The sequence below is a fragment of the Nicotiana tomentosiformis genome, chromosome 5 (assembly GCF_000390325.3).
Source record: "Nicotiana tomentosiformis chromosome 5, ASM39032v3, whole genome shotgun sequence".
Lineage (NCBI taxonomy): Eukaryota > Viridiplantae > Streptophyta > Magnoliopsida > Solanales > Solanaceae > Nicotiana > Nicotiana tomentosiformis.
Window position 1 is genome coordinate 134,049,536 of NC_090816.1, and position 23,504 is coordinate 134,073,039.

The window sequence follows — 23,504 nt, forward strand, 5'->3', positions numbered from 1 at the left end:
AATAAAAGTATTTGAAAGACTAATATTTATATATTTTCCTTATTAGAAGGCACTTCTTGGTTCTTGTACAAGCAAAAATGTCGGTTTGAAATAATTCCACAAGAGACATTTAGCTTGGGTAAAAACAAGAACGTATAATCATTTCATAATTCACCTCTTCCAAAGTATACCTAGATAAGTTTTAAATTGAGCCTAATAACCCCAATTATGAAAGAAAAATAACTGGATAATATAGTTTACCAGTCTTACTGATTTACTATATGCCTTATTGTGTCTGTAAAGAGTTTCTCCAATTTCACATTTTGTGCTGGGAACTTCAGATTCTCCTACTTTGGTGTGGAAAACTCAACAATCACAGCAAACTTGCTGATTAAATTACAGAAAAAGGTACAAACCAGAGACCTAAGTTGTGGTGCCATTTATGAGGGCATTCATTGTGGCACATCAATTTACAGTCTTCTCTGCTCTCTTCTTTTGATCCCAGTACAAAAAATCCATCATTTTTCAAACTGATAACACTGGCAGGAAAAAGTGAATGGAAAATCTTATTACAGGTATCAAAACCCGATGCTCATTTCCTTAGCAAGGCACTACACTGAGCCATAATCTTTGAGGCCCTAGTAATTGCATCGGTCATGTAGAAGTTTTCCACAGCAGGATTGAATGGAGTTGAACTTACTTTTTGGCTGACCTCAGGTCTCAAAGAAGTTGAGAATGTGGCTGGTTGCCTCTCATCCAATTCTAGGAGATTTGGTGCCACTGTCCTAATTCGAGATCGGATTGCCCCTAGACTATCATAGGGTAATCCAATACCTGCCACCTCAGACAATGCTCTGATTATCTTCCAATCATCCCTGGAATCACCAACAGTAGGAACGGCTGGCAGTGTGATCTGAGCACATCCTTCTGTGTTTTCATATATTCCTTCTTTCTCTGTGAAAGCAGATGCCGGCAAAATCACATTGGCACGATATACACCACGATCACCATGATGACCTTGGTAAACCACAAAGGCATCATCTGGAAGTTTGTCCAAGTTTACATCATCAGCACCCATCAAATATACAAACTTTGCAGAATCAATGCATTTATCAGATTCAGGTACAAGTCCAAGATCAAGTGCGGCAGCTTGGGCAGCATTCAGCAGCAACACGTTTAGTCCGTTCCAGTCAGATCTCACAACATTATTGTTCTTTGCAATCGTGTCAACAGCAGCAAAGACAGCATCCTTATCCTCTCGGTCAAACACACCAGCCCCGACAATGATGACTGGGTTCTTGGCATTTTTAAGAGACGAGGAAAAGGGATGGCGGCCCTCAGCAATTTCAACTAGTGTTTGAGGGTCTGTTCCAAGATGTTGATGATCGTAGTTGAAATCAGCAGCAGCCCCAATATAACCCACCTTAGCATTATTTGCTCTAACTGTTTTGCGTATTCTGGCATTCACCATAGCAGCTTCCACCCTTGGCTGGAATTCAAGAAGTCAATCACCAAGAAAGGATGAGAATAATAGATATGCAGCTAGCTGAAGAGAATAAATAAATAAATGTGCAACATTGCCACAAAGAAAATCTAGGTACCCAAGTTACCCCCAAAAATTGCAACATTCAAGTACCATCATCCACACCTTCATTGGACTCAATGTCATAAAAGTTGCACCAGACTACACATCCAGCGAGGAAATAATTCAATGTTTTGGTGTTCCACATATTCTTCACACCTGCCCACTCTTTCCTCATCAAATAACTTAATGTAATAACGTACCGTCAGTTCCCCCTCCAGACCATCTCCCCCCCCTAAAACACCTTGTCTTCTATGGAACTATCATTGCTTTCTTTGAACTCCTATACAATATTCCATTGTCAATCCTTGATGTTATACTTTTTTTTTTTAAAAAAGGGGGTGGGGGTAAGGGGGAGGGGGGAGGGAACAGAGAGAGAGAGAGAGAGAGAGAGAGAGAGAGAGAGAGTAGTTTCTCCAATCAGTGTAAAAATGAAAGCTGAAGGTTTCATCAATTGAAAGAATTTACGCACTTACCATGATAAGACTAATCTAAATTGAAAAAAGGCATTACCATGAGGTGTTTCTCTAAACTGGCTGCAGCTAAACCTTTTCTCTGATAAGAAAACAATTAAACTGGCTAAAGCTAAATCTATCCATCCCTCCCCCAAAAAACACCCTCGGATTCTTTTACTGTATCTGGACAAGTGTGCCGATTGGGAAAGGGGTAGGAGGCATGGATACAGGGACTGAATGAAAAATCATGGACTTTCTCCATCAGCTACAGACACATTTAAAATATCAGAACACTACCCTTGCGAACTTATAACCAACCAAATGTTTACAAAAACATTTACCTGGGATCCAACCAAGAGGAAAACATCTGCTTTCTCCAAGCCACTGATGCTGGTATTCATAATGTATCCAGAACGCAGGTCAGCGTTTGGATGCATGCCATTCCCTTCACAAAAGATATTGTTTGACCCCATTTTGTTCAAAAGATCTTTCAGTGCCATCATGGATTCAGCATCAGACAGCTTTCCTGCAACACCGACGATTTCCTCTGGCTTGATTTGATGCATGACTTCAGCAACAATAGCTAGGGCATCTCGCCAGCTAACTGCCTTAAATCGTCCATCAGCACCACGGATCATGGGGTCATTCAGCCTTTGCCTCTTCAGACCATCATAAAAGAATCGTGTTTTGTCTGATATCCATTCCTCGTTGATGTCCTGCGCCATTATGTGCAGCAACTCACTGTTTTAATTTACAATGGAAGGCAAAGGAGAAACCACAATAATAGAAACAATAATTCAGAATTCTACTATCACGACGGGGAAGACTTTCCTGTTAATACAGTTAAGATAATTATCAACGTCCAAGACTATGAAAGTTCAGAGGAAAAAAACACATAAAAGAGAAACCACCAAGGGATCCAATTCATATCAACACTGTATTCACAGTTAATACTGAATCTCATAATTATTCTTCCTATCACTGAAAGATGCATGCTTCTTGAATAGTTAAGCGCAGAAGAAAGGGTGAAATGGACATACTTGCACGGCTGCATTCCGCTGAATACATATGAGAAGGGTGGGGAAAAAGGAAGCTACAACTTTAGAGAAGTAAATCAGTTTTAGTCAATACGTCATTCAACCTCTATTGTGCTAGTTACACCTCCTAGCAAAGTGCAGCCTTTTCGCCTATGCTTTTCTTTTTCAAAACAAAATCTCTCACACTTATTAGCTTTGTAGCTAACAATAAGAGATTTAGTCACAGAAATTACCATTTGTTTTTTGTTTTCTTTTGAGATTGAGATTGAACACAAATGATCAATTTTAATTAAACCACGAAGAAAAAATGGCGGAGCCTCAGAAAACACTCAGCTTAAGCACAAGCATTGTGGAAACAAAAAAAAAATCAATTCAAACCGCCCTTACAGCTTGGCTACCCACACAAACTGAAAACTGGAAAAACATCCAACCAGAACAAAATGCAGGCATTCAAGACAAACAGGTGATTGCCATGAATAGGTGGAATAGTTGGGAACCCCACCCCCCACCCACCCCAAACTTGGCAACTTTTGTTTAGTTCCCCCTTAAACTTCTCGTGGTCTTTAATACCCCCTTAACTTGGCAATTTGCTTTCCACAACCCCCCCTGAACGCTAATCCACGGGATTGTGACATTGTTTTTGTTCATGTAACATTTTTTGCAATAAAAAATATATGTTTTACCTTTTAAGTCCACCAACTATGTAAATCATCTTTTCGGGCCAAATCTGTTAAAAACAAAAAACTTGGAACAACATTCTTTTGACTATAATTTTTATTTGGCTAAGGATAATAATATTTTAATCAAGTTATTTTTACATATTTGGTCAGAAAAAGAAGAAATACACAGTTAGAACATATAATCGTTGCATCAAGAAAAATTAAAAAGGAATACATTGTTGGAACTCCATAAGCTAAAATAATATTTATGCTAAAAATAATAAAAATCTAACCAAATATTTTACGAATTTGGCCCGAAAAAGAATAATGCATAGTTAAAATAAATAGGCATTGCATGAAAAAAAATACACAGTTTTTTTGTTGTAGAAAATACACCACGAACTTCATTACTTTGGCTAAACCTTCTTTTTATTTGGCTAAAATAAATAAGCTTCGACTAACTTTTATAGATTTGGACCGGAAAAAAGAAAAGAAATACATAGTTGAAACAAAAATTCATTGTATCTAAAAAGAAAAGAACAGTTGGGATAAAATATGCAATGTATATTAAGAAGAAACAACAAGAAATACAATTGGAACAAAGAAATCATTATATTTGATTATGTGGCAATTAATATTTAAAAAATACCCTACTCAGAAGCTGATTTTTCTATTTTTCTTCCCTCCCACGCGCCTAAAATAGAATGTATTTATTTCTTTTTTTTTTTTGGGGGGGGGGGGGGGGGGGGGGGGGTTTGGACACTAAACAAAAGTTGCAAGTTTAGGGGGATCCGGAATATTTCTGCGATTCAGAGAGGAAAAAGTAAGATCAATAATAAAGTGCAGTACCTCGTTTAATCGTGGTACGACACGCATGACCTCCGGACCTCTACTATCAATTCGAATGTTAGAACCAACGGCATCAGTCACATCAATGCTTTCTGTGCCCTTTAGCTCCCAATTTCTGGCTTTAAAGGCAAAAGGTTTTGAGGTAAGGGCTCCAACCGGACAAATATCAATCACATTCCCTGAAAGTTCACTTGTCATAAGTTTTTCAACATAAGTTCCAATTTCTTCTCCACTGCCACGACCTAACATTCCAAGGTCCTCTGTTCCAGCTACTTCTGTTGCGAACCTGACACACCTATTACACAAACAGCAAAAAATCAAGGATACTGTGCAAGAGATATAAAATGCACAAGCAAGTCTTTACTATTCCTCCTGTATCTAAAGCTTAAACCCACTAAATATTTGTTTTACTCAATCTCTCATGACGCCCCAAGGTTTTTTAAAGCTGTACCACCAAAGAGGAGGACAAATTTAGCAGTTATCAGCGGGAAGGAATAACTTAAAAGGGGCATAAGCACATTGGAGAAATGAAGAAACCAGTTTAAATTCTGTTGTAGGACAGTATATATTGCAAAATATGAATGTGACATTCCACGAATTACCCAGATTAGGAGAAAAATAAAAAAGACAGACTGGCAGTTTATGCTAGGCTACTGGCACTATACAAAAGTTTCTATATTCTTTTGAGAAATACTGGCAGTCTGGCACTATGCAAAAGTTCCTACAGGCTATAACACATCAATGTTCACTAGAATTACCATATCCATCTTAGTAGGCTACCTCCTCTTCATTACTTTTCATTTTTCGGGGAAGATATTAGCCTACCTCTCCTTCCAACCTTTCTTAATTAGAAATCACATATATAAGGGAGAACTTGCTAGTTTTTTCATGATTTTTGGGAACCATAAATAAAATACAATATTGACGGTTAGTTGTGTTGCATCAACTCAAGATATGTGTACGATTCAGGATGCGGGTGAACTTAACATCCAACATACATCTGTACCCTTTTTTTAAAATCTATTTTAAAACATGCACAAAGTACCTATACTCAAGTCACACCCGCTAGACCCAGGTACATCATGGCACATGAAGGATTCCATGTACCATAGACGGTTGGCATCTCACAAGTTACAAAATAGTTATTTTCCTGAAAGGAAAAAGTGGACACTTTTCATAGTCCGACCACATGGATAGACAGTTGGCATCTCACAAGTTACAAAATAGTTAATTTTTTTTAAAGGAAAAAGTTGACACTTCTCATAGTCCGACCACAGTGCCAGTCGAATCCACTTGCAACAATAGGTATCAAGTTTTGGTCCCATATGTCAAAGTTGATTTTAAACTTCACTTCCACAAAATAAATTGAACCACTCACATTTTATGTATGACAAATAACATTAGTAAAGGTAAGAATCACACAGACCTCGTACACTGGATGCACCGGGTCATCACAGTCTTTACCAATGGGCCCAAATTCTTGTCAACCACAGACCTCTTCATTTCAGTGAAACGCCCGCGGTCAGAGCCAAAGGCCATAGACTGATCCTGGAGATCACATTCTCCTCCCTGATCACAAATTGGACAATCCAGTGGATGATTCATAAGCAAAAACTCCATGACTCCTTCACGAGCCTTTTTGGCAATAGGTGTATCTGTCTTGATCTTCATTCCTGTAAGAGTAATCTCCAGATAAATTTGCAACAAGGAAAAGATGGAAAAGGAAACAATAATATGCCAATAATAGCTCAACACTAACTATGAATAGATCAGCCTTCGTGAAAATCATCAAAATGACTAGCGAAAACGGAGCAAAACCAAATGCACAACAGGTGAAGATGTTACTAAGCTAAAGAAAACCTTACCAACAGAAAAATATTAAAAAGTACCAGCTTTCCGTAGTTCTTCAAAGGGGAAAACTGAAGAAAATAAAGGGCCACAGAAACTTTGTTTTAACCAAAACTTAATTAATATTTCTAAAGTACTGATCCAATGCATGTAATATTATCACTCAGAGCATACAGGCTCAAATGAACATATCATTAACCCATGATATATGATTTTGTTAGCTACAATTATAAGCTAAAAACACTCTATCTTTGTCATTTCTTTTTACTGGGATCAAAAGACGGTCTCTTTCAGTTGACCCTTGGTACAACTATATAATTGGACATATGGTGACCTACAGTTCATGAGTTTGATGCATATAAACAGCCTTTGGAGAACTACAATGGGAAGATTGCATAGGCACTTAATTAAGAGCACTATTTTTATTTTTATTTTCTTTCTAAAAAAAATTAATCCAATATCACCACTCAAAGAAAACACTCTCAAATGAACATTTGATCACCATTATCAACCCATATTGTCTGCTTTACTTAAGCACAAGTTATTAAGCTGGAAAGCTCTCTATTCACTTTTTTTCCTTATTGTTTTGCATGTCCAAATAGAACTGAATGGATATTGTGAATTGGCATAGCTGACCCAACAAATAAACGTATTACGTAAAAAGGCCTTTTTGAGAGCTTAAACAAACAATTATCAAAATGTGAATAGAAATCCAAAAGGGATGAATTATATACATTCACATAGTAAAGATTTGTTCACACTATTGGTGAATTTTAACATGTGATAGCAGATTAGTTACTATTTTTACCAGATTACCAATTACTCCCTCTGTCCCAATTTATGTGATACACTTTCTTTTTAATCTGTTTTTTGTGAAACAATCTCACTTTATAATGCTCATTTACAATCAGACAAGCGTCTCTGGCTTGTTTTAGATCACAACTTCAAAAGGCTTTCTTTTTTCTTGAGGTGTGTCCAGTCAAACACCATCACATAAAATGGGATGGAGGGAGTATTAAAAAAACGTTGTTTAGAGCCTAAACAAGAATTTGAAGCATCAAATGGGGCATCAAAATCCAAATACAGATCAATAAACTAATCAGTATTACCTGGAAGTGCAGGCATGGCACAAGAAGCAACAGGCTTAGGAGATTTCTCAACCTCAACAAGACACATCCGGCAATTCCCAGCAATACTTAGCCTGCTATGGTAACAAAACCTAGGGATATCAACTCCAGCAATTTCACAAGCTTGAAGTACAGTCATGCCCTTAGGGATTTTGACCGGGTACCCATCCACAAAGACCTCGATGACGTCATCCGGGTTAGGGAAATGAACTCGGGCCCCACCAACCGGGCTCCGATCTGACGGTACGGGTGCTGGTGCCGTTGCGGCGGCGGCATCGGCGTTGTTGAGTTCCGGTGTGGAGACGATGGTGCGGAGTACGGAATTGGTCGGGTTACGGAAGATTCTAGAAGATCGTAGGGCTCGAGAAGCGAGTAACCCTAATCCCATTGTGAGAGATAGATATCTTCTTCAGTTGTGTTGTGAAATGGAAATGAAGAGAGTATTTGGAGTGTGGAGAGCAGATGTGCTACGTTTGGTTTCAACGGAGCAGGGAAATTTGTGGGAATGGAGTTCGGGTCGGTTCTCAAGAGCATTGGGCTTCTGCATTTTGGGCTTTGAGTAAAGTGGCCCATTAATAGATGGGCTTAAGAGTGAACAGTAGAGGAAAGTGCACAGTTAGCCACTAATTAGAGATGTCTTTACTCTTTAGCCACTGTTTAAAATATATTTACTTTTTAGCCAGTGCTTAATAATTTTTTATCCGCCCGAACAAAAATACCCCTATGCTAGACATGGGTAATGTGTAAATATTAAGGACATGGTGTCCTTAACTTCATGAATGCTGTGTAAATATTAAGGACAAAGTGTCATGTATTTGCACCTTCCGTTGTTAAACTTTAGGACATCACGTCATTAACTTTATATGTGCAGTGTAAATATTAAGGACATAATGTCCTTAACTTGTATTTGCACCTTCTGTTGTTAAACTTTAGGACCTCATATCCTTAACTTCATATGTGCAGTGTAAATATTAAGGACATGGTGTCCTTAACTTCATATGTGTAGTGTAAATGTTAAGGACATGGTGTCCTTAACTTCATGTGTTTAGTGTAAATGTTAATGACATGGTGTCCTTAACTTTATGAGTGTTGTGTAAATATCAAGGACAAAGTGTCCTGTATTTGCATCTTCCGTTGTTAAACTTTAGAATATCATGTCCTTAACTTCATATGTGCAGTGTAAATGTTAAGGACATGGCGTCCTTAACTTCATGTGTGCAGTGTAAATGTTAAGGACACCATGTCCTTAATATTTACACAGCACTCATGAAAAAAGGGTAACGTCTTTTCGTATTAATTTTAATAGAATAGTGGTTATTTTTGCTCAGCATTAAAAATACTGGATAAAAAGTAAATACCATGTTAAAAAGTGGCTATCCCATGCCATTTCTACGTACAGTAGAGTGGATGGGCCTTTTAGTTTTCTCCTTCGGAAAGTGCACAGATAGCCGTTTCCAGGACCCCTATTTAAGACATAACCAAAATTTATAAATTTTTGTTTGTTTAGTCATATTTCAGAATTAATTTCGCGTTAGAAGTTACAAATTTTATTTGAAGTTTGGTCTGCAGTAAATTGTCTAAAGTTTGGTCTGCACAGTCCCAAACTTAATCATCGTGACATCTTGGGAAAGTACACACCGTTTCTAGGACCCCTATTTAAGACATAACCGAAATTTCTAAATTTTTATAAGTTTAGTCATATTTCAGAATTAACTTTACGTCAGAAGTTACAAAATTTGTTTGAAGTTTGATCTGCAGTAAATTGTCTAAAGTTTTTGGCCTGCCAGTCCCAAACTTAATCCTCATGAGATCTGGAGTAGCTCCTTTCCCAGGTGTCAAGCAGCTTAAAATGTTTCAAAGGTAAAGAATTTTATATAAATAGGGGAGAGGATAATAAACTCGTTAGTTTTTACCCAATTCAATACCATTTTAGTTAGTTTTCTAAAAATTCATAAAGAGACATTATTTAGCTATGTCGTGCGAACCGAGAAGTATACGAATTATACTAAGTTTCCTTTTACCTTCCGGATATATATAGGTGCATCCACTTCTTTTCTAATCTGCTTACATAATTGGAATTGGTATCTCTGGCTAATATAACACAGCATATCTTCAAAAGTTTCTTTAGTTCTTGCATTGAAACTGGAAGGTTTCTTTGCTTTTATCCATTGCCAATTAAATCTTAAGATAATCAAGGGTGTGCTACATTTTCCCGAAAATATAACATATTTCAAGAAACTGAAACACTATTCAACACTTTCTAAAATTTAGAAACTATTTCCAATGGGCTATCAAAGAAAAACATAAGCGAAGAAAGTCATTTTCACCTTTTAATGGAAAGGACTTTTCAAAGAAACTAATTTTCAGTATTTGGTTGCTAGCAAAATGACTTATTTTCCAGAAAACATTCTGTTTTCCTTCATACCAAACACACCCTAAGATCCACAAAAATGTATCCATATCAAGCTGTGGATCAGACCCACCCCCTGCACCCACGAAATTATCCTTCGAAAACTGGGGAAATCAGTATAATGTTTTCTCAGAACTTGTAAAATACTGTTCCAAGCTGCTTTAATCCACGAATATGCGAAAGAGAGAGGATGTAATTTGACATGTTAGAAACTTTAAATATCTTATGGCTGCAGCTTACACTTCAATATTGCCCACAATTTTTCGGGCTGGAGGGATTAGAGAGCATACAATTGCAGAGCATTTTTCACCTTGCGTTTTAAGCAGTATGACAGCTAAGAGTTACATTTTGGGAGGCTGTGCTTTACAAGCAATCAGAATGCTATTTCAACAAAAATATGTTTTCTACACTAATCTCGTTTCAAGGCCTTTGTTATGAAGGCTTTTGCCATGGCTGTTATAATGTATGACAAAACTGTAACAGTAATACCTAGCAGCAGAACCCAAGTGTCAAATCTAGTGTCCTGTACTGTGTAGACACGAAGCTTTATTGTTTCCCAGTTACTCTCTGTCCAAACAGGGTCAGCTTCCCCCATGGTATCGGAGGAATTATGAGGTAACACTCCCCAAGTGTCAGATTCGTACTTCAATCGAGTTGAGTATGCTGGGACATACCTGGAATTACATTTGATACATCATACATGAGTTCAGAGCAAGAGCATGTATAGCACTAAACTGTCAAGCAACAGGAATTGGTGTAGATTACATTATGAAGACAGCCTAATCAGCCCAAAAATCCAGTTACTGACCATCAAAAACATACACAGGCAGAAAGTCCACATGCTTTTCTCTCTTTTTTTGGAAATATTCCAGAGTCACAATTTGCAGTGCGTCATTGCTTAAAGCAATGAAGCAATGGCTTCTACTAACATGTAAGGTTGAATGAGCTTAATTTCAGTAAATTAAAATTGTGCAACTACCTGGTTGTAGAAATGACACAGACACCCTTCCCATCTGTCTCTGCTTTGACACACACTTCCCCCGTGCCGCTGCAGCCCTTTGGACAAGCAGAGCTCATATTCTTTGAAGGGATAGCTGTTTTATCTGCCAGAAAATTCCACACAAACCGAGGAACATCCCCCACATTACCAGGATATGGCTGAGAGGAAGGTTCCCCCAGGACGACTCCCACATAATGGCTTGGGCAACTTGCAGAGGGAGCGATGTAGCGATTTACCAGTTCACATGATAATCCGGGTTCACAACTCAACAAGCAGCCGAGGAGTTCTTCAACCAAGGAGGCATTTATGTTGATGGTATTCAAAGCTGAAGTTTTTATTTCCTTCTTATCACTGGCGAGAATGTACAGACTTCGGGCAACAACAGAAGCAGCGGCCACTATGGCTGAGGAGTTTATATTCACTGCTAACATGGAAAATAATATTTTAAATTAGAAAACATTATGTGATACAACACTATGAATTAATCCGGGCAAAGGCAAGGAATCCAAAGAGTGAAATAGCAACTCACGTAGATCATCCAAGTGGCTGTGGTAGAATTTATTAGTGAAGGCAGTATCAAAGTCTTCAAGGACTACCCCAGAAGTCTTTGGATTCTGTTTAAGAAGAAACAATAAATAGGCTCCCACATAGCTAGATAACACAAACTGGTAAAAAAAAAAAAATTATTTTTTATAAGGACAAACAAAGTTTCTCATTTAATTAATACATCTTTTTCCTCTAATTGATTTTCAATTCCATCATCATGGACATTCCTGCAATCCTCCATCAAAGACCTGGTCAATAATTTGCATATCTTTGTTGCTCTTCTAAAGTTCATCATCCAAACTTCTGCTCATACTCAAGTAACTCTATTCTAAAGCAATAAAGAAAGCACAGACACCATTCAGATATTGCAGCAGGATGTTACCAATTCCATTATTCCCTTCAGCCATTTTCCTCCACCATCCTATTCCTCCCCCCCGGTGCCCCACCCTTTCACGAGGACAACCACCACCACCATATCAGAGTCTAAAGACAAAAAAGCAAAACGACCATTGGAGCACAGATCATCGCATTGCATAAAATAAACCGCCAAAAAAATAATAAGATGCAAATCGTAAATACACGATGTTGAGAAAGAGAACTTTACCAGGAAAACCATAGGCTGCTCTCTCTAAACAAGCTATACCCAAGCCTAATTTAGCATAAAAGCCTATTGTGTAAGCAGAAGGGGAAGGCTCAAAAAGTGGCCAAGATCATAAGCCGCTAACACTTTGAAGAAGCCATCTATATGTACTACAATATAATACAGGGTATGCACGAACTTCGCACAAAGTACTAGTGGCAACCAAACAGACAATGCAGGACTCCTTTTCTTTTTTTGAACAGTTACCTGTAAGAGGTGCAGAAACTAATTTGTACACTCTTTCTATCTCTCCTACCTTCATATTATTCACCATATGTAGTTTCCTTTTAGAAGGAGAAAGTGCACAGGGTAGATCAAAATAAAGATCACGGAAGGCACAAAGAAAATATAAAAATACATTTATAAACAAAAATATTGGGGCATTTTCACCAACCTTCTTCAGAAATGACATCAGCGAGGAAGGGGGTAACCCTGGGTTTGATTTACTTGCCCTTGAGACCTTAATGCTTTGATTATTGAGCGAACCTAAAGCATCCTGGATGGCACTTAACATTCCATTTGTGGCAGTCTCCTGCAAAAGTGAATCACGTGCAGTGTGTGAATTATTAGTCATCCTAATTGAAAAACCAAGTTTTTGAATATTAAGCAAAAAGATAGAGAAGCTGGCTAAATAAGAAAGCAACATATCTGTGGTGAGGATAGATATAAATCATTTTGAAGTTCTTACGATAATCTTGAGAAAAACTTCAATATAGCAGTGTGTTAATATTTTCAGTATTTAATTCTCTTAAAGCATACAGATTGATGACTGATAACACACCAGACTGCAATTAACCGCCTTCCACAGCTTAAACAAAACACCAAGATGAGAAAGAGGAAATCAGAATGTAACTAAACAGTTACACAATTTTTTTGATAAACCTAAACGATTATACATTTTTTGATTGTTTAAACAATTATTCATTTCTACAGCAACTTATCATAAATAATCTTTATTTATCAAAGAGTATACATTTTTATAGCATTGAGATGAAAGGTAGATAATAATTTTATGAAAAGTAACAGATCCTTTTTTATCTGGCACAGGGCTAAGTCACTGAAAAGGTGATTAATAAACAAGACTTTAAGTGACTGAAGTAATTCTCTTTTAAGTACTTGCTGCTCAAATCTGCCACCCTAGTTTTCCAAGCCATTATATTGAAATATAAAAGCAGTCCTTCATCTGGTCCGCAGTCATCCATTTCCTCAACTCTTGACATGACTTGACTGACCAATTCCATAGCCAATATCAAGCCCACGTCTCCCTTCTAGGTTACACGGAATAATTGACATTAAACCAGTCTCAATATTGAGTGACCTGAATACTACCTTCTTATTATTTCTCTCTGTTTCAAAAAGATTGACACTATTTCCTTATTAGTTTGTTCCAAAAAGATTGGCACCTTTCAATATTTCCTTAATAGGAAGCATTTATAGACACAAATGCTATGTCACGTTTCAGACCACAAGTTTCAAAAGTTTTACAGTCACACAAATGCTATGGCTTATTTGAGACCACATATCTTAAAAGTCTTCCATTCTATATTAAAGTTTGTGCCAAGTCAAACTAAGACAATCTTTTTGAAATGGAGGGAGTAATTTTTTTCCAACTAAAATATTTGCATGTCAAACAAATTGGGAATTAACTACAATGAACACAAAGACAAAGCCTAACCTGTTTAGATACTTTGTGCTATCTATGATTACCTAGAGCTTAAGTTTCTATATGCAGAGGTCAGATTTGATGTTGACTGCAATACCAGAGTCAGAGGTGGGTCAAATGTGCAACTGTGATCTGGGATTTCATGGATGAAAATTAAGGGAAAATTTTACCATAAATGTTTTCTCCTCAAGGGAGAATATTCTTCCTTTTTTCAATTAAGCATTTGTGTAAGACATGGAGGTATCGGTTGCTTGTGCCTACTTCTAAAGTGACCAACTCTATGAACCAGCCAGTCAATCAACCAGTTCATCAACACTATGTCCATATACCATAACTTCTATGGCTTAAACAAGCAAGGGAATAGTAAAGAAAAAAGCATCACATATATCAAGAAGCCATACATAACAAGGAATCAAAGGCTATGCACACCGAGTGAAAAATGAAATAGTAGATTTGAAAAGAAAAAAAAGAAGTGACAGTAGATGGACAATGTGCCAATTCAATGAGCAATCAAACACAATAAAGAAATGTCTCAATAGAAACTAACATGTGCAACAACAAAGGGGAATGTACATATTTGATGCAATTTAAAAAATAAATTAGTAAGCAGGAAAAAGCTTACACTTGTACTATGAGCAAAGAATGTTTTATCATCCTGAGCGAAACCCTTTCCAACTGATCCGATTTCAAGAACCTATACAGACAAAATTCCAATATAACAGTCGCGTCAATGCACATACTTCATCTAATAGTGGCCTCTCAATACATTAATATAGTAACATAACTTGTAAATTGAACATGTTTCACAAGGACCTAAAAGGATCCACCAGACATTAATTAACTAATTAAGTGTTAAATTTCATTTTTACTCAATAACAGTGGAGAAAGTATTTCTAGAACATGCTGGAATGGTTAGACAATCAACAACTGATTGGGATGACAATCAGCAGAAACCGGAGATTATTAGAAGACAAGGGTTTGAATAGATGAGGTTTTACTTGTTCATTACTTTATTTTCTTTTCTTTTCTTTTCTTTTCTCATAGTTGAGAAATCCCAGAGGGCCAGTGGCGCATGGCTCGAAATTGGGTGGATAATGGGCCCCTCTACCTTGTTCGAAACTTGTTCTTTACTTTTGATCATATTAGGTATTCAGATCCTGAGGTTGAACGAGTAGTTCTCTGGGATATTTCTAACATCTATAACTCTCTCATGCCAATAATGATATCTTTTGTCAAGTTTACATCTGATGTAAGCAGCTTTGACCATTAATGCACTCTCGCAAAAGTCGTACAACAGAAAAGATATACCGTTTCAATTAGTGCCAAGTCAAGTCCACTAACAGCATCAGAATGTTGATCAAGCTCAAGAAGAAATCTCCTACTGCCAAGGTAGCCCCAGGCCTCCCCAGTGAAAACAGCAAATACAAGCTGCAGAAGGATAATGTCAGATTATGCATTATAGTGGTTAATAAACAGCATTTGATGCATAAAACTTAGCAGACAAAAGCTACTGAAAGAGTTTCATCATAACAACTGTTCGGGAAACAAAAACTAAAACAAGACATGCTTAAATAATTTGCACAAAAGCCTGTATACTGTTGTAGCTGGAGATTGTCTCACAGGACTTGCACCACATAGAGTGTTCATGGCTAAGACAAGGATGTAATGCACAAAAACCAGAACTAACGAGTAAAATCAAAACACTTAGGGAAACGAGTACAATAGGCATGTTTATTAAATAACAGTATGTCCACCTGTTTATCAAGGCCCTTCACGCCATCAGCACGTGAAAGAGCATCCACCACAGCCAGCAATGAGATCAACCCCTAGAGAGAAGTTTGTACATATGATCCATGGTATTAAGAAGAAAATAAGAAGTACAAAAAAAATCTAGCTTTGAGAGTAAAATTGAAGCATAACTAAAAAATCCATTACAACAGTGATGCAAATAACAATTGAGAAGAAGCAACTCACAGATATAGGTGAATCTGCACCAATACTTTTGTCACGAAAAAAGGAAGCCGTATCCATAGAAGCCACAATCAATATCACAGGCTTTGCCTTCTCTGACGATGAGATGGCTATTGGTGGTAGCGCTGACCAGACACTGTCGTTACAGATTATGCATACTAGAGGTAAGGTATTGAGGATAATTCTATAGGCAAGAGTTTCAGACCCTACAGACAAGATACTGTCGGATCCTACGCATCAACTACTTGAAAAAGGCAAGGCAAAGACAACAACATTTTAACATTCAGTTGCCAGTGAAACAAGAGTAAAGCATTCCATATGTGCGCCACTATCAATTACAGGAGGGTCGGACAACAAGATACAGAAAGAGACCATGGAAAGAGAAGGATCTATTGAGCAACCTTCATTTTAATTTAAATCCTACTGAATCTATATAGGTCCAGAAGATGCAAAACCAGCACCCCACCCCCACCCCTCCCCAAGACAAAGAACAGCGAAGAAGAACCAAACCAAAAATTATAAATCCAATATATAAGATTCCATTACGAAAATAAAGAAATAGTAGCAGGATATCCTGAATCATATTTTTCTACCATGAGCTGGATAAGGAGTGGTTTCCTCTTATTTAATTTTAGTGAATTATAACTGAACAACTTAAGAACACCAAATATAAAATGCCAAATAAAAACATCAACCGTCTGATAAGAAACCAAAAGGAGAGATGGTAAGTGCAAACAATACAATACGTGAATTACATCTGCATTAGGATACTTATATACTACTCAATGTCAAGGTCAAAACCATACTTGTGATCTTAATATTATCCTTCACTAAAAACGCCTCATATTTAATCTGCTTCTAGTTGGGAAACTAATAAGGAAATGGATAGTAGTTCAATCTGTTCAAGAGTAAAATGAGTATCTTAAGAACTAAACAAAAATTGGAAAGAATCTTACCTGTACCCACCCAATGGAAGGCAAGTTTGTTCTCTAAGACAAGATTCTGAATCGCGAGTCCCGGACTTTGTTGTCTGATAAAAAGAAAACAATATGGGCAAGTTTCATAAGTAAAATATCAGACACCTATCAAGGAACTTTTTAAGACTATTTCAAAATCTTTAGTAACATGAATAATCTTTAACCTGCATCACAAGATTAAAGTCGGCCACATCGACAGTGTATGATTTCTTTCGCTTCTCATTTCTCAAAGCAATCTGCACCATATAACAAGCAGAAGATACGTTAATGAAAAATTTTGTGGACATTTTCATTTCGAAACATTTGTTTTCTTGACACAGCCAGAACATGACGCCAAGTATCTTAGATACCCTCGCCCCTCCCATTTTTCATCATTTAAGGAGCTCATAATGTAATTAATAACTACCATAGTAACTAAAGAAAAACTTCTTTATATTAAATGTGGAGCAGAGATATACAAAAATAAAAAAACATAACAAACCTCTTGCAAGGCTGATGTGCTACTGTTTGAAAGCAAAAATACAGGAAAGTTGTAAGCCTTCCACATCAATCCAGATCCCTGCAAGTTGAGGACGACAACATTTACTTTAACTTACAGGTTCGGTAATGGAAAGTTGAATAAAGGGATGAGTCATCTACAAGCGATTGTAAGAACATTTATCTATTACTTGTTTATTTTATTTGTTTATTTTGATGAAGTTGATACTTTTCTCTTGCATTTAAGACATGCAAAAGATATACGATCTTATACAAAAATATAGTTCTTCACAAAGAGCATACAACTGAGTGGAATATCGTATTGGTCTAGGTAAAAGGACATTGATGACAAAGTTCTCAATCATTATTACAGATTTCATCCTTAGTTAACCATAAATCTTAGAGCATACCATGTACAATGTACTGTTAAAAGGACCCCAAAAATATGGAGTTGGGGGGAGGAGATCTGGGGAGGGAAGCAAGAAGGAGCATTCCAATCATTGCTTTACAGGTTTCTTTCCTTTAATCGTGAAGCAATAGCAAGAAAGAGAAAGAAAAAAAGACTCCGGGTTACTGTCTCAGGCTAAAACTTATAGACAAATCCTTTGCCTTCATTCCACAGATCAAAACTAAAAGTTTCGAAAAAGGAACAGCACAATTCTTGGGGTAACAGCGACAAGGTTCACCATGGGGAGATTGTAAATTTCATTTAGCTTAACATAGAATGGTGTGCTTCAAAAGACCAAGCCCTAGACTAAAATAAACTATCAAGAGATAAGGAACTCTAATAGTGTATTTGGATAGAAGCACCGCGAATAAAAGGGAAGCACAGGAACAACTGGTGCTATATTTGCATTTAAATGCATTATTGTTCCATGCTTTTTATTAACTAGTCTCTATTTTCGTGCGATGCACGAGATATTTTGTGCTTAGTTAGTTCCTTGAAATAAAAGAATATTAATATATAATTGAAACCAACTTATTAATAAAGTTTTATCATAATTAAAGGATAAAATTAGTTGCAAGTAGATATATTTCAAATTATATTAAAATTGGTAAAAAGACGACTAACTTGATAACGATAGTAGATAACAGCATGAACGCAAAACCCTATGTTTTCTCATATTAATTTATCCGTGTGTTGTCTTTCAATATATCACGAACAATCATATCTTTCAAAGTTCTACACGTAAAACTTACAAAAAGCAATATACTTACGTACATGTCAATGTTCACATACACCCAATGTATATTTTTATACATAAAATTTAGAACAAATCAACCCAACCCACCTTTAACAGAGATAGAAGCACGAGAGTATTGCCAACTTATAATATGTAGTGACACAGGTTTAACACAACCGTAAATAGAGAAGGAAGCACTGGAATATGCTGAAAGTAAAAATATTACCGAAACTTAAATAACTCCCTGGTACTGATTTTCTGTTCTTCCTTAAATTTAGCTACCACACTTTTTTCTTGCTAACCCCATAAATAATCTAATACGAATTTTTTGATATGATATTAAAAACGTCTTATAAGCATGTGAATAATATGAATCCTATTAGTAAATAAATTCGTTGAAGAATATGAATCCTAGTGTGCATCGTATATAAATTCTAGTTATTACAATTCTATCCAATATGAAATGATTTCTTTTTGAGAAATCTACAATATTGAGGGTATAAAAGTCTGTTAATATTTCAGGGATATATTTGTCGTTCAACATTTAGTATAAATTATTCGTACTTTTATAATAATATAGATAATCATTCAAACAAAGAGAAGTACATTCATAATTTTTTTTCTTTTGAGAGATTACAATCATAATAGTTCTCAGCAACATACAGTTGGGTTCCACTCAAAACTGCCACTTCGATAAGGAGCGAATTCAGCTTGTGGAAACTTTTTGTCAGGGGAAAATCCTGTAAAAGGAAAAGGGCCATATTAGTTATCATAATCCATTGAAAGACTAATAAGAGAAAAAATGACATAAATACTTACCTTTTAAGCCATTCTGAAGCTGAGAACCTGATTCAACTAATATACCGACGACATGCCTTGAAAAATCTGCATCATTTGACAACCTGAAACACAACACACTACCTGAAATCAATCAAAGAAAGAATGATGTGCCCATTGTGGTAAGGCAGACGTTCAACAAAGGAAAAAACTTGCATACTTAGCAGATGTATGAAAATGGCATATCCAATCCAACAAAACATTTTGCATGTCATTTTCTTATTCTGACAAAGGATCCACATTCTGTGTTAAAATCTGGTGCATAGACATCATCAAAAGGCCAATTCAATTGTGACACAAAAGCACGTATCTCACACATGAGAAGTTCGGCATATACACCTCGCTCATATGCGAGACACGTACCAAGATGCTATAAATGACAATGTTCAGGCTTTTCCTAAAGCAAAACGTGAAGCTTTTTCTTTCTGTCAAGTGAATATACACTAGAGAGTCCACAATTAAGTGACTAACTATAGCATCTGATATTTGATACGCATTATAAATATCCTGTAGAATGCAAAGGACTTTATTAGCCACAACCATGGCCTAAAGTATGCAATTAAATGAACTACTTTAAATAAAAACTAAGAAGCAGCCTGCATCTGACAACGTTCTACAGATGCCTTAAAAACTACCTTAGCAATACACAACTCTCGCTTTAGGTGACAACAAAGTAGTTGTTTACTCTTCAATTTTGTCCACTTTCTAACCCAAGTGTCCCTCTATGGTCTACTCCCTAATCACTAACATAATCAACATATCAAACAAAAGAATGTTATTTGTTATAAATTGCCAATTGGATATGACTATTTAGTGAACTTCACGCTTCCATTTAGCAAATTATAAAAATCCTTTAGCAAGGAGTCATTTTTCTTTTTTGGTGCATAGACTTTCTCCACGATAAGGTCTGTCATCATAAAGTAGTTTTGCCTTCAGCATCGAAATATATGTTTTAAGGGGTAGGCTTATATCAACTTATGGGGGAAAATTTTCCAGATTTTCACCGGCACATTAGTTTGCTTAACAGCAACGGTTCTTTTCCCAGTTTCCTATCTCTAAAGCCTCCTGGAATGACGAGTGTAAATAATCCATAACCCAAACCACAATGAACATTGATTTTCAGACCTTGACATAAGAAATCACACTTCTTTGAAGTGCATGGCTTCACCCCTGAAGGGATATCGCCTCATCATTTAAATGACGAAGTGATGGCTTTTAATAACATTGCTATCAACAAGGTCAGATTCACAAGTTTCCTTTTTGAGCTCGAAAAACAACGATTCAGAATATAGATTATCTTTAAGTTTTAATTTATGATGTAAAATCCATACTAGTCCATTTGCCCGTCCTCATTAATTTCCAGCTTTTGACACTGAACAAAGATAATATAAATTAGAAGAATTTCAATGTGCATAAATAATAAAAGAAGCAAGTGTAGGATCACATAAGATGCATATCTAAAGATGGCAAAGTGCTTCTTTATCTTAAGGCGTGGGAGTTCTAAAATTCTTTCTGACTCATCCGAGCTAAACACAAGCAGGGGTTTCAAACAGTTAGCTAATTAAGTTCAGTCTCCAAACCATAGTACATCTTTTCTGTTCAAGCTCCATCTATAGAAACAGTTCATTTCTGAACTGGAAGATTTTCGAATTATTCTTTTCCTTTTCTTTGTTTGATAGGTCAACATTTGCTAACATTTAGAAACTCAATTGATCAATCTGTACCAAAAGAAATAAGAGTATAAGGTGCACAATAAGCAGAACTAAAGAGTGGAACAGTTTGAAGTACCGCAACTCCATTAATCACTCAAAGAGGCTCTACTGTTTGGCGAATGTGGGAAAGAGCGGTAGGACGGGGAAAGTTGTCCAATAATTACACGACTCAAAATTTTTAAATAAAATATTAAAGCGGAAAGCGTTTTACATCCAAAGGAACGCAGAAGATACACAATCTTTGGTCCAAAACAATTACAAAGAGAGAGAGATCTACATGCCTTCCAAAGAGTTCCTCAAATTGATCTATAGACACCATTAATGCAGATGGCTCAACCAACTTATTTGCTGTCTTGAACCTAGCAACTGGAGCAACTATGTTGGCACGCCCAGGGTCTAGCCATGCATAAGAAGAGTTAGACAAGTAAATTAAAAGCATATCAGCCATCTCGTAGACCAAGAAAAATGCAACTAAATGCATACTTCGTACTTGAACAACCGATCTCCCCTGAAAGGTTTAGCAGCCGTACACATGGATACCCGTCAATGGCCATGTACATTGACTTCTCAAGATCAGGAACTGACTGGAAAGAGTTCACTTGGTCTGACGCTGTTCAAATTAATAAAATGCAAAACTATATTATACAAAAGTATCACTAAGAAGCTAAAGAACCAAATGAAGACATGCATTCAAAGTGAAGAACACTGCACAGGAAAATGCTTTCTGAAGTGAAGGTAAAATGACATAAAGTGCAGCTTGCTCGTTTCTTCCTTAATTAGCAAATGCAAACTCAAATATCCAACCAAAGCCGTGCTCCTTAGAATGATTAAAACTCCCACTATAATATTTTTTTCCGCATTGTTATGGATTTTCCTCGGGAAAAAAATACCGAGATTCTTAAAGCTCTTTTCATAATTTAGCTGCATTAACTTCCTTTATTGTTAACTTAGTTACGCTCCAGTTTAACATAGGCTTCCAATTACCTGAGGAGATGATTTACGCAGTTCCAGAAAAACTCAAGTACATGAAATATCTCATGTTCTATGTCGGGAGAGAAAAGAAAATAAAACAACTGTCCACCAGTTGAGGCAAAAAATACTAGGTTATTTTTTCTCACCTACCTAGGCCTTGGTTGGCAGAGTTATCTGGTACTTGTGCTGGTAACAAACTAACAAGTACTCGACGAAATAGTCGAGGTGTGAGTAAATTTGCTCGGATACCAACAACAACAACTAAGCCTCAATCCCAATTCCCAAACAAGTTGAGGCTGGTTATATGAATTCTCAGTGACCAAGTTTCTCCATTTAAACTCAAGTTTAAGTTGTTAGAGAGAGCACGATTTTATTTACTTAATTATGTATTCAACACACCTTCCTCACATGCAGTTCTGATTCTCTTTGGCGAGGAAATTATTTTTGACTGGCCTTGACACCACCATCATAAAAACAAATGATTGTCCAAAAGCCATGCTCTTTGAATCCAATCTTTTAACATCTAAGCTCATACTAAGTTAACTTTCCACTGTAGTTAAATCCACATCTGCACTTCATTTAACATAAAATCAATTTCCTTTTCTTTCTTAGCAATTTGATAACTCCATTAATAACAAAATTGATTAAATATCTATCAACTAGTAAAATTAACACCTCATTGTTGTCAAATAACATCTTAATTTCGGCATTGACTGAAAATTTGAATATTGACCGAAAACCTAAGCTTGCACAAAAAGAAAAAAAAGAGTGACCTGAGAAAGAGAGGCAATCTAAGCTAAGTTAAAATCTATATCTGCACTTCATTTAACATAAAATCAAAAAATAATTTCAGCTTAGTGATTTGTTAAATTTGATGAATAACAAAAACTGATTAACATATCTATCAAAACAGTAACATTAACACCTCATTGTTAACTCAAGCAGCCGCGAAAAATAAAAAGAAAAAAAATGAGTGACCTGAGATAGAGAGGCAAAACTGAGCAATGAAGCATAGAAGAAAAACGAAGAGCTTTGTATCGTCCATGGCGGAAGTGAAGTTGCTGTTGTTATAGTGAGGCTTCTAGAACACTAAACCCTAGACCATATGGACACGGTTTTTGTCCGGTTCAGAACTTGTGGTTTCTCTCCCTCCGTTTCACTGATTGTAATTTAGATGTTGACTAATCGGAGAGTTGAAATGTTCCGGTGATCGGAGATCGTCAACGGCGACCAGGAGCAGGAGTTCTAATGCTACTGAATTTTGAAAATTTCATATATGGACCGATAAGGGAAAATTGTACAAAAAGGTTTGAGAAAATGACAAAATATGGTCCCTTAAGTTTTAAGTAAGTTTAAATTATTCTCTTAAAGTTTTGCTTGTAAACATTTTTGTCCTTTAACTAACAAACTCTAATAGGTAGATTTAACAAGAACACTGAGAAAATCTTAACTAAAAACAACACAAAAATGCCATAACATTAAAGAAACTACAACATTGCATTAGATATCAAAAATAGCAACAACAAAAAATATACTTCCAAATATGAATCCACATTAAATCTTCTTTTTTTTGTGCAAA

The 23,504-nt window shown here is 36.4% G+C and overlaps 2 protein-coding genes across 3 annotated transcripts; both read right to left on the minus strand.

Annotated features, from left to right (window-relative positions):
• Positions 1–352: 352 nt before the first annotated feature.
• On the minus strand, positions 353–8,012 carry LOC104117517 (NADH dehydrogenase [ubiquinone] iron-sulfur protein 1, mitochondrial). The gene is made up of 5 exons (XM_009628578.4): positions 7,519–8,012; positions 5,988–6,234; positions 4,562–4,856; positions 2,358–2,732; positions 353–1,468 (listed from the first exon to the last, which is right to left on the minus strand). Exons 1-5 carry the CDS (start codon positions 7,922–7,924, stop codon positions 572–574), a joined length of 2,220 nt encoding a protein of 739 aa, XP_009626873.1. The 5' UTR covers positions 7,925–8,012; the 3' UTR covers positions 353–571.
• Positions 8,013–10,139: 2,127 nt separating this feature from the next.
• Positions 10,140–23,181, minus strand: LOC104117518 (nicastrin). Of its 2 annotated transcripts, none has more exons than XM_009628580.4 (16): positions 22,904–23,181; positions 21,444–21,563; positions 21,235–21,349; positions 19,224–19,306; positions 19,068–19,144; positions 17,225–17,302; positions 16,908–16,979; positions 16,723–16,796; positions 15,770–15,902; positions 15,550–15,621; positions 15,104–15,223; positions 14,418–14,489; positions 12,527–12,664; positions 11,476–11,560; positions 10,926–11,367; positions 10,140–10,620 (listed from the first exon to the last, which is right to left on the minus strand). In XM_009628580.4, exons 1-16 carry the CDS (start codon positions 22,968–22,970, stop codon positions 10,356–10,358), a joined length of 2,013 nt encoding a protein of 670 aa, XP_009626875.1. In that variant the 5' UTR covers positions 22,971–23,181; the 3' UTR covers positions 10,140–10,355. The 2 variants fall into 2 exon arrangements, with proteins under 2 accessions (XP_009626875.1, XP_009626874.1); XM_009628579.4 differs by having other exon boundaries at positions 10,926–11,370.
• Between the last annotated feature and the right edge of the window lie 323 nt (positions 23,182–23,504).

Bases quoted from the DNA above. Each gene is read 5' to 3' on its own strand.
- LOC104117517 (XM_009628578.4), bottom strand. From the start codon at position 7,924: ATGGGATTAGGGTTACTCGCTTCTCGAGCCCTACGATCTTCTAGAATC. The intron at 4,857-5,987 runs GTCTGTGTGATT...TTTGTGTAATAG, and splicing joins CGGTGCATCCAGTGTACGAG to GTGTGTCAGGTTCGCAACAG. The intron at 1,469-2,357 runs GTAAATGTTTTT...CTTGAATTCCAG, and splicing joins TCCTCTTGGTTGGATCCCAG to CCAAGGGTGGAAGCTGCTAT.
- LOC104117518 (XM_009628579.4), bottom strand. From the start codon at position 22,970: ATGGACGATACAAAGCTCTTCGTTTTTCTTCTATGCTTCATTGCTCAG. The intron at 15,224-15,549 runs GTGGACATACTG...ATCCTTCTGCAG, and splicing joins TGAAGGGCCTTGATAAACAG to CTTGTATTTGCTGTTTTCAC. The intron at 14,490-15,103 runs GTATATCTTTTC...TTGTCTGTATAG, and splicing joins ACTTGGCACTAATTGAAACG to GTTCTTGAAATCGGATCAGT.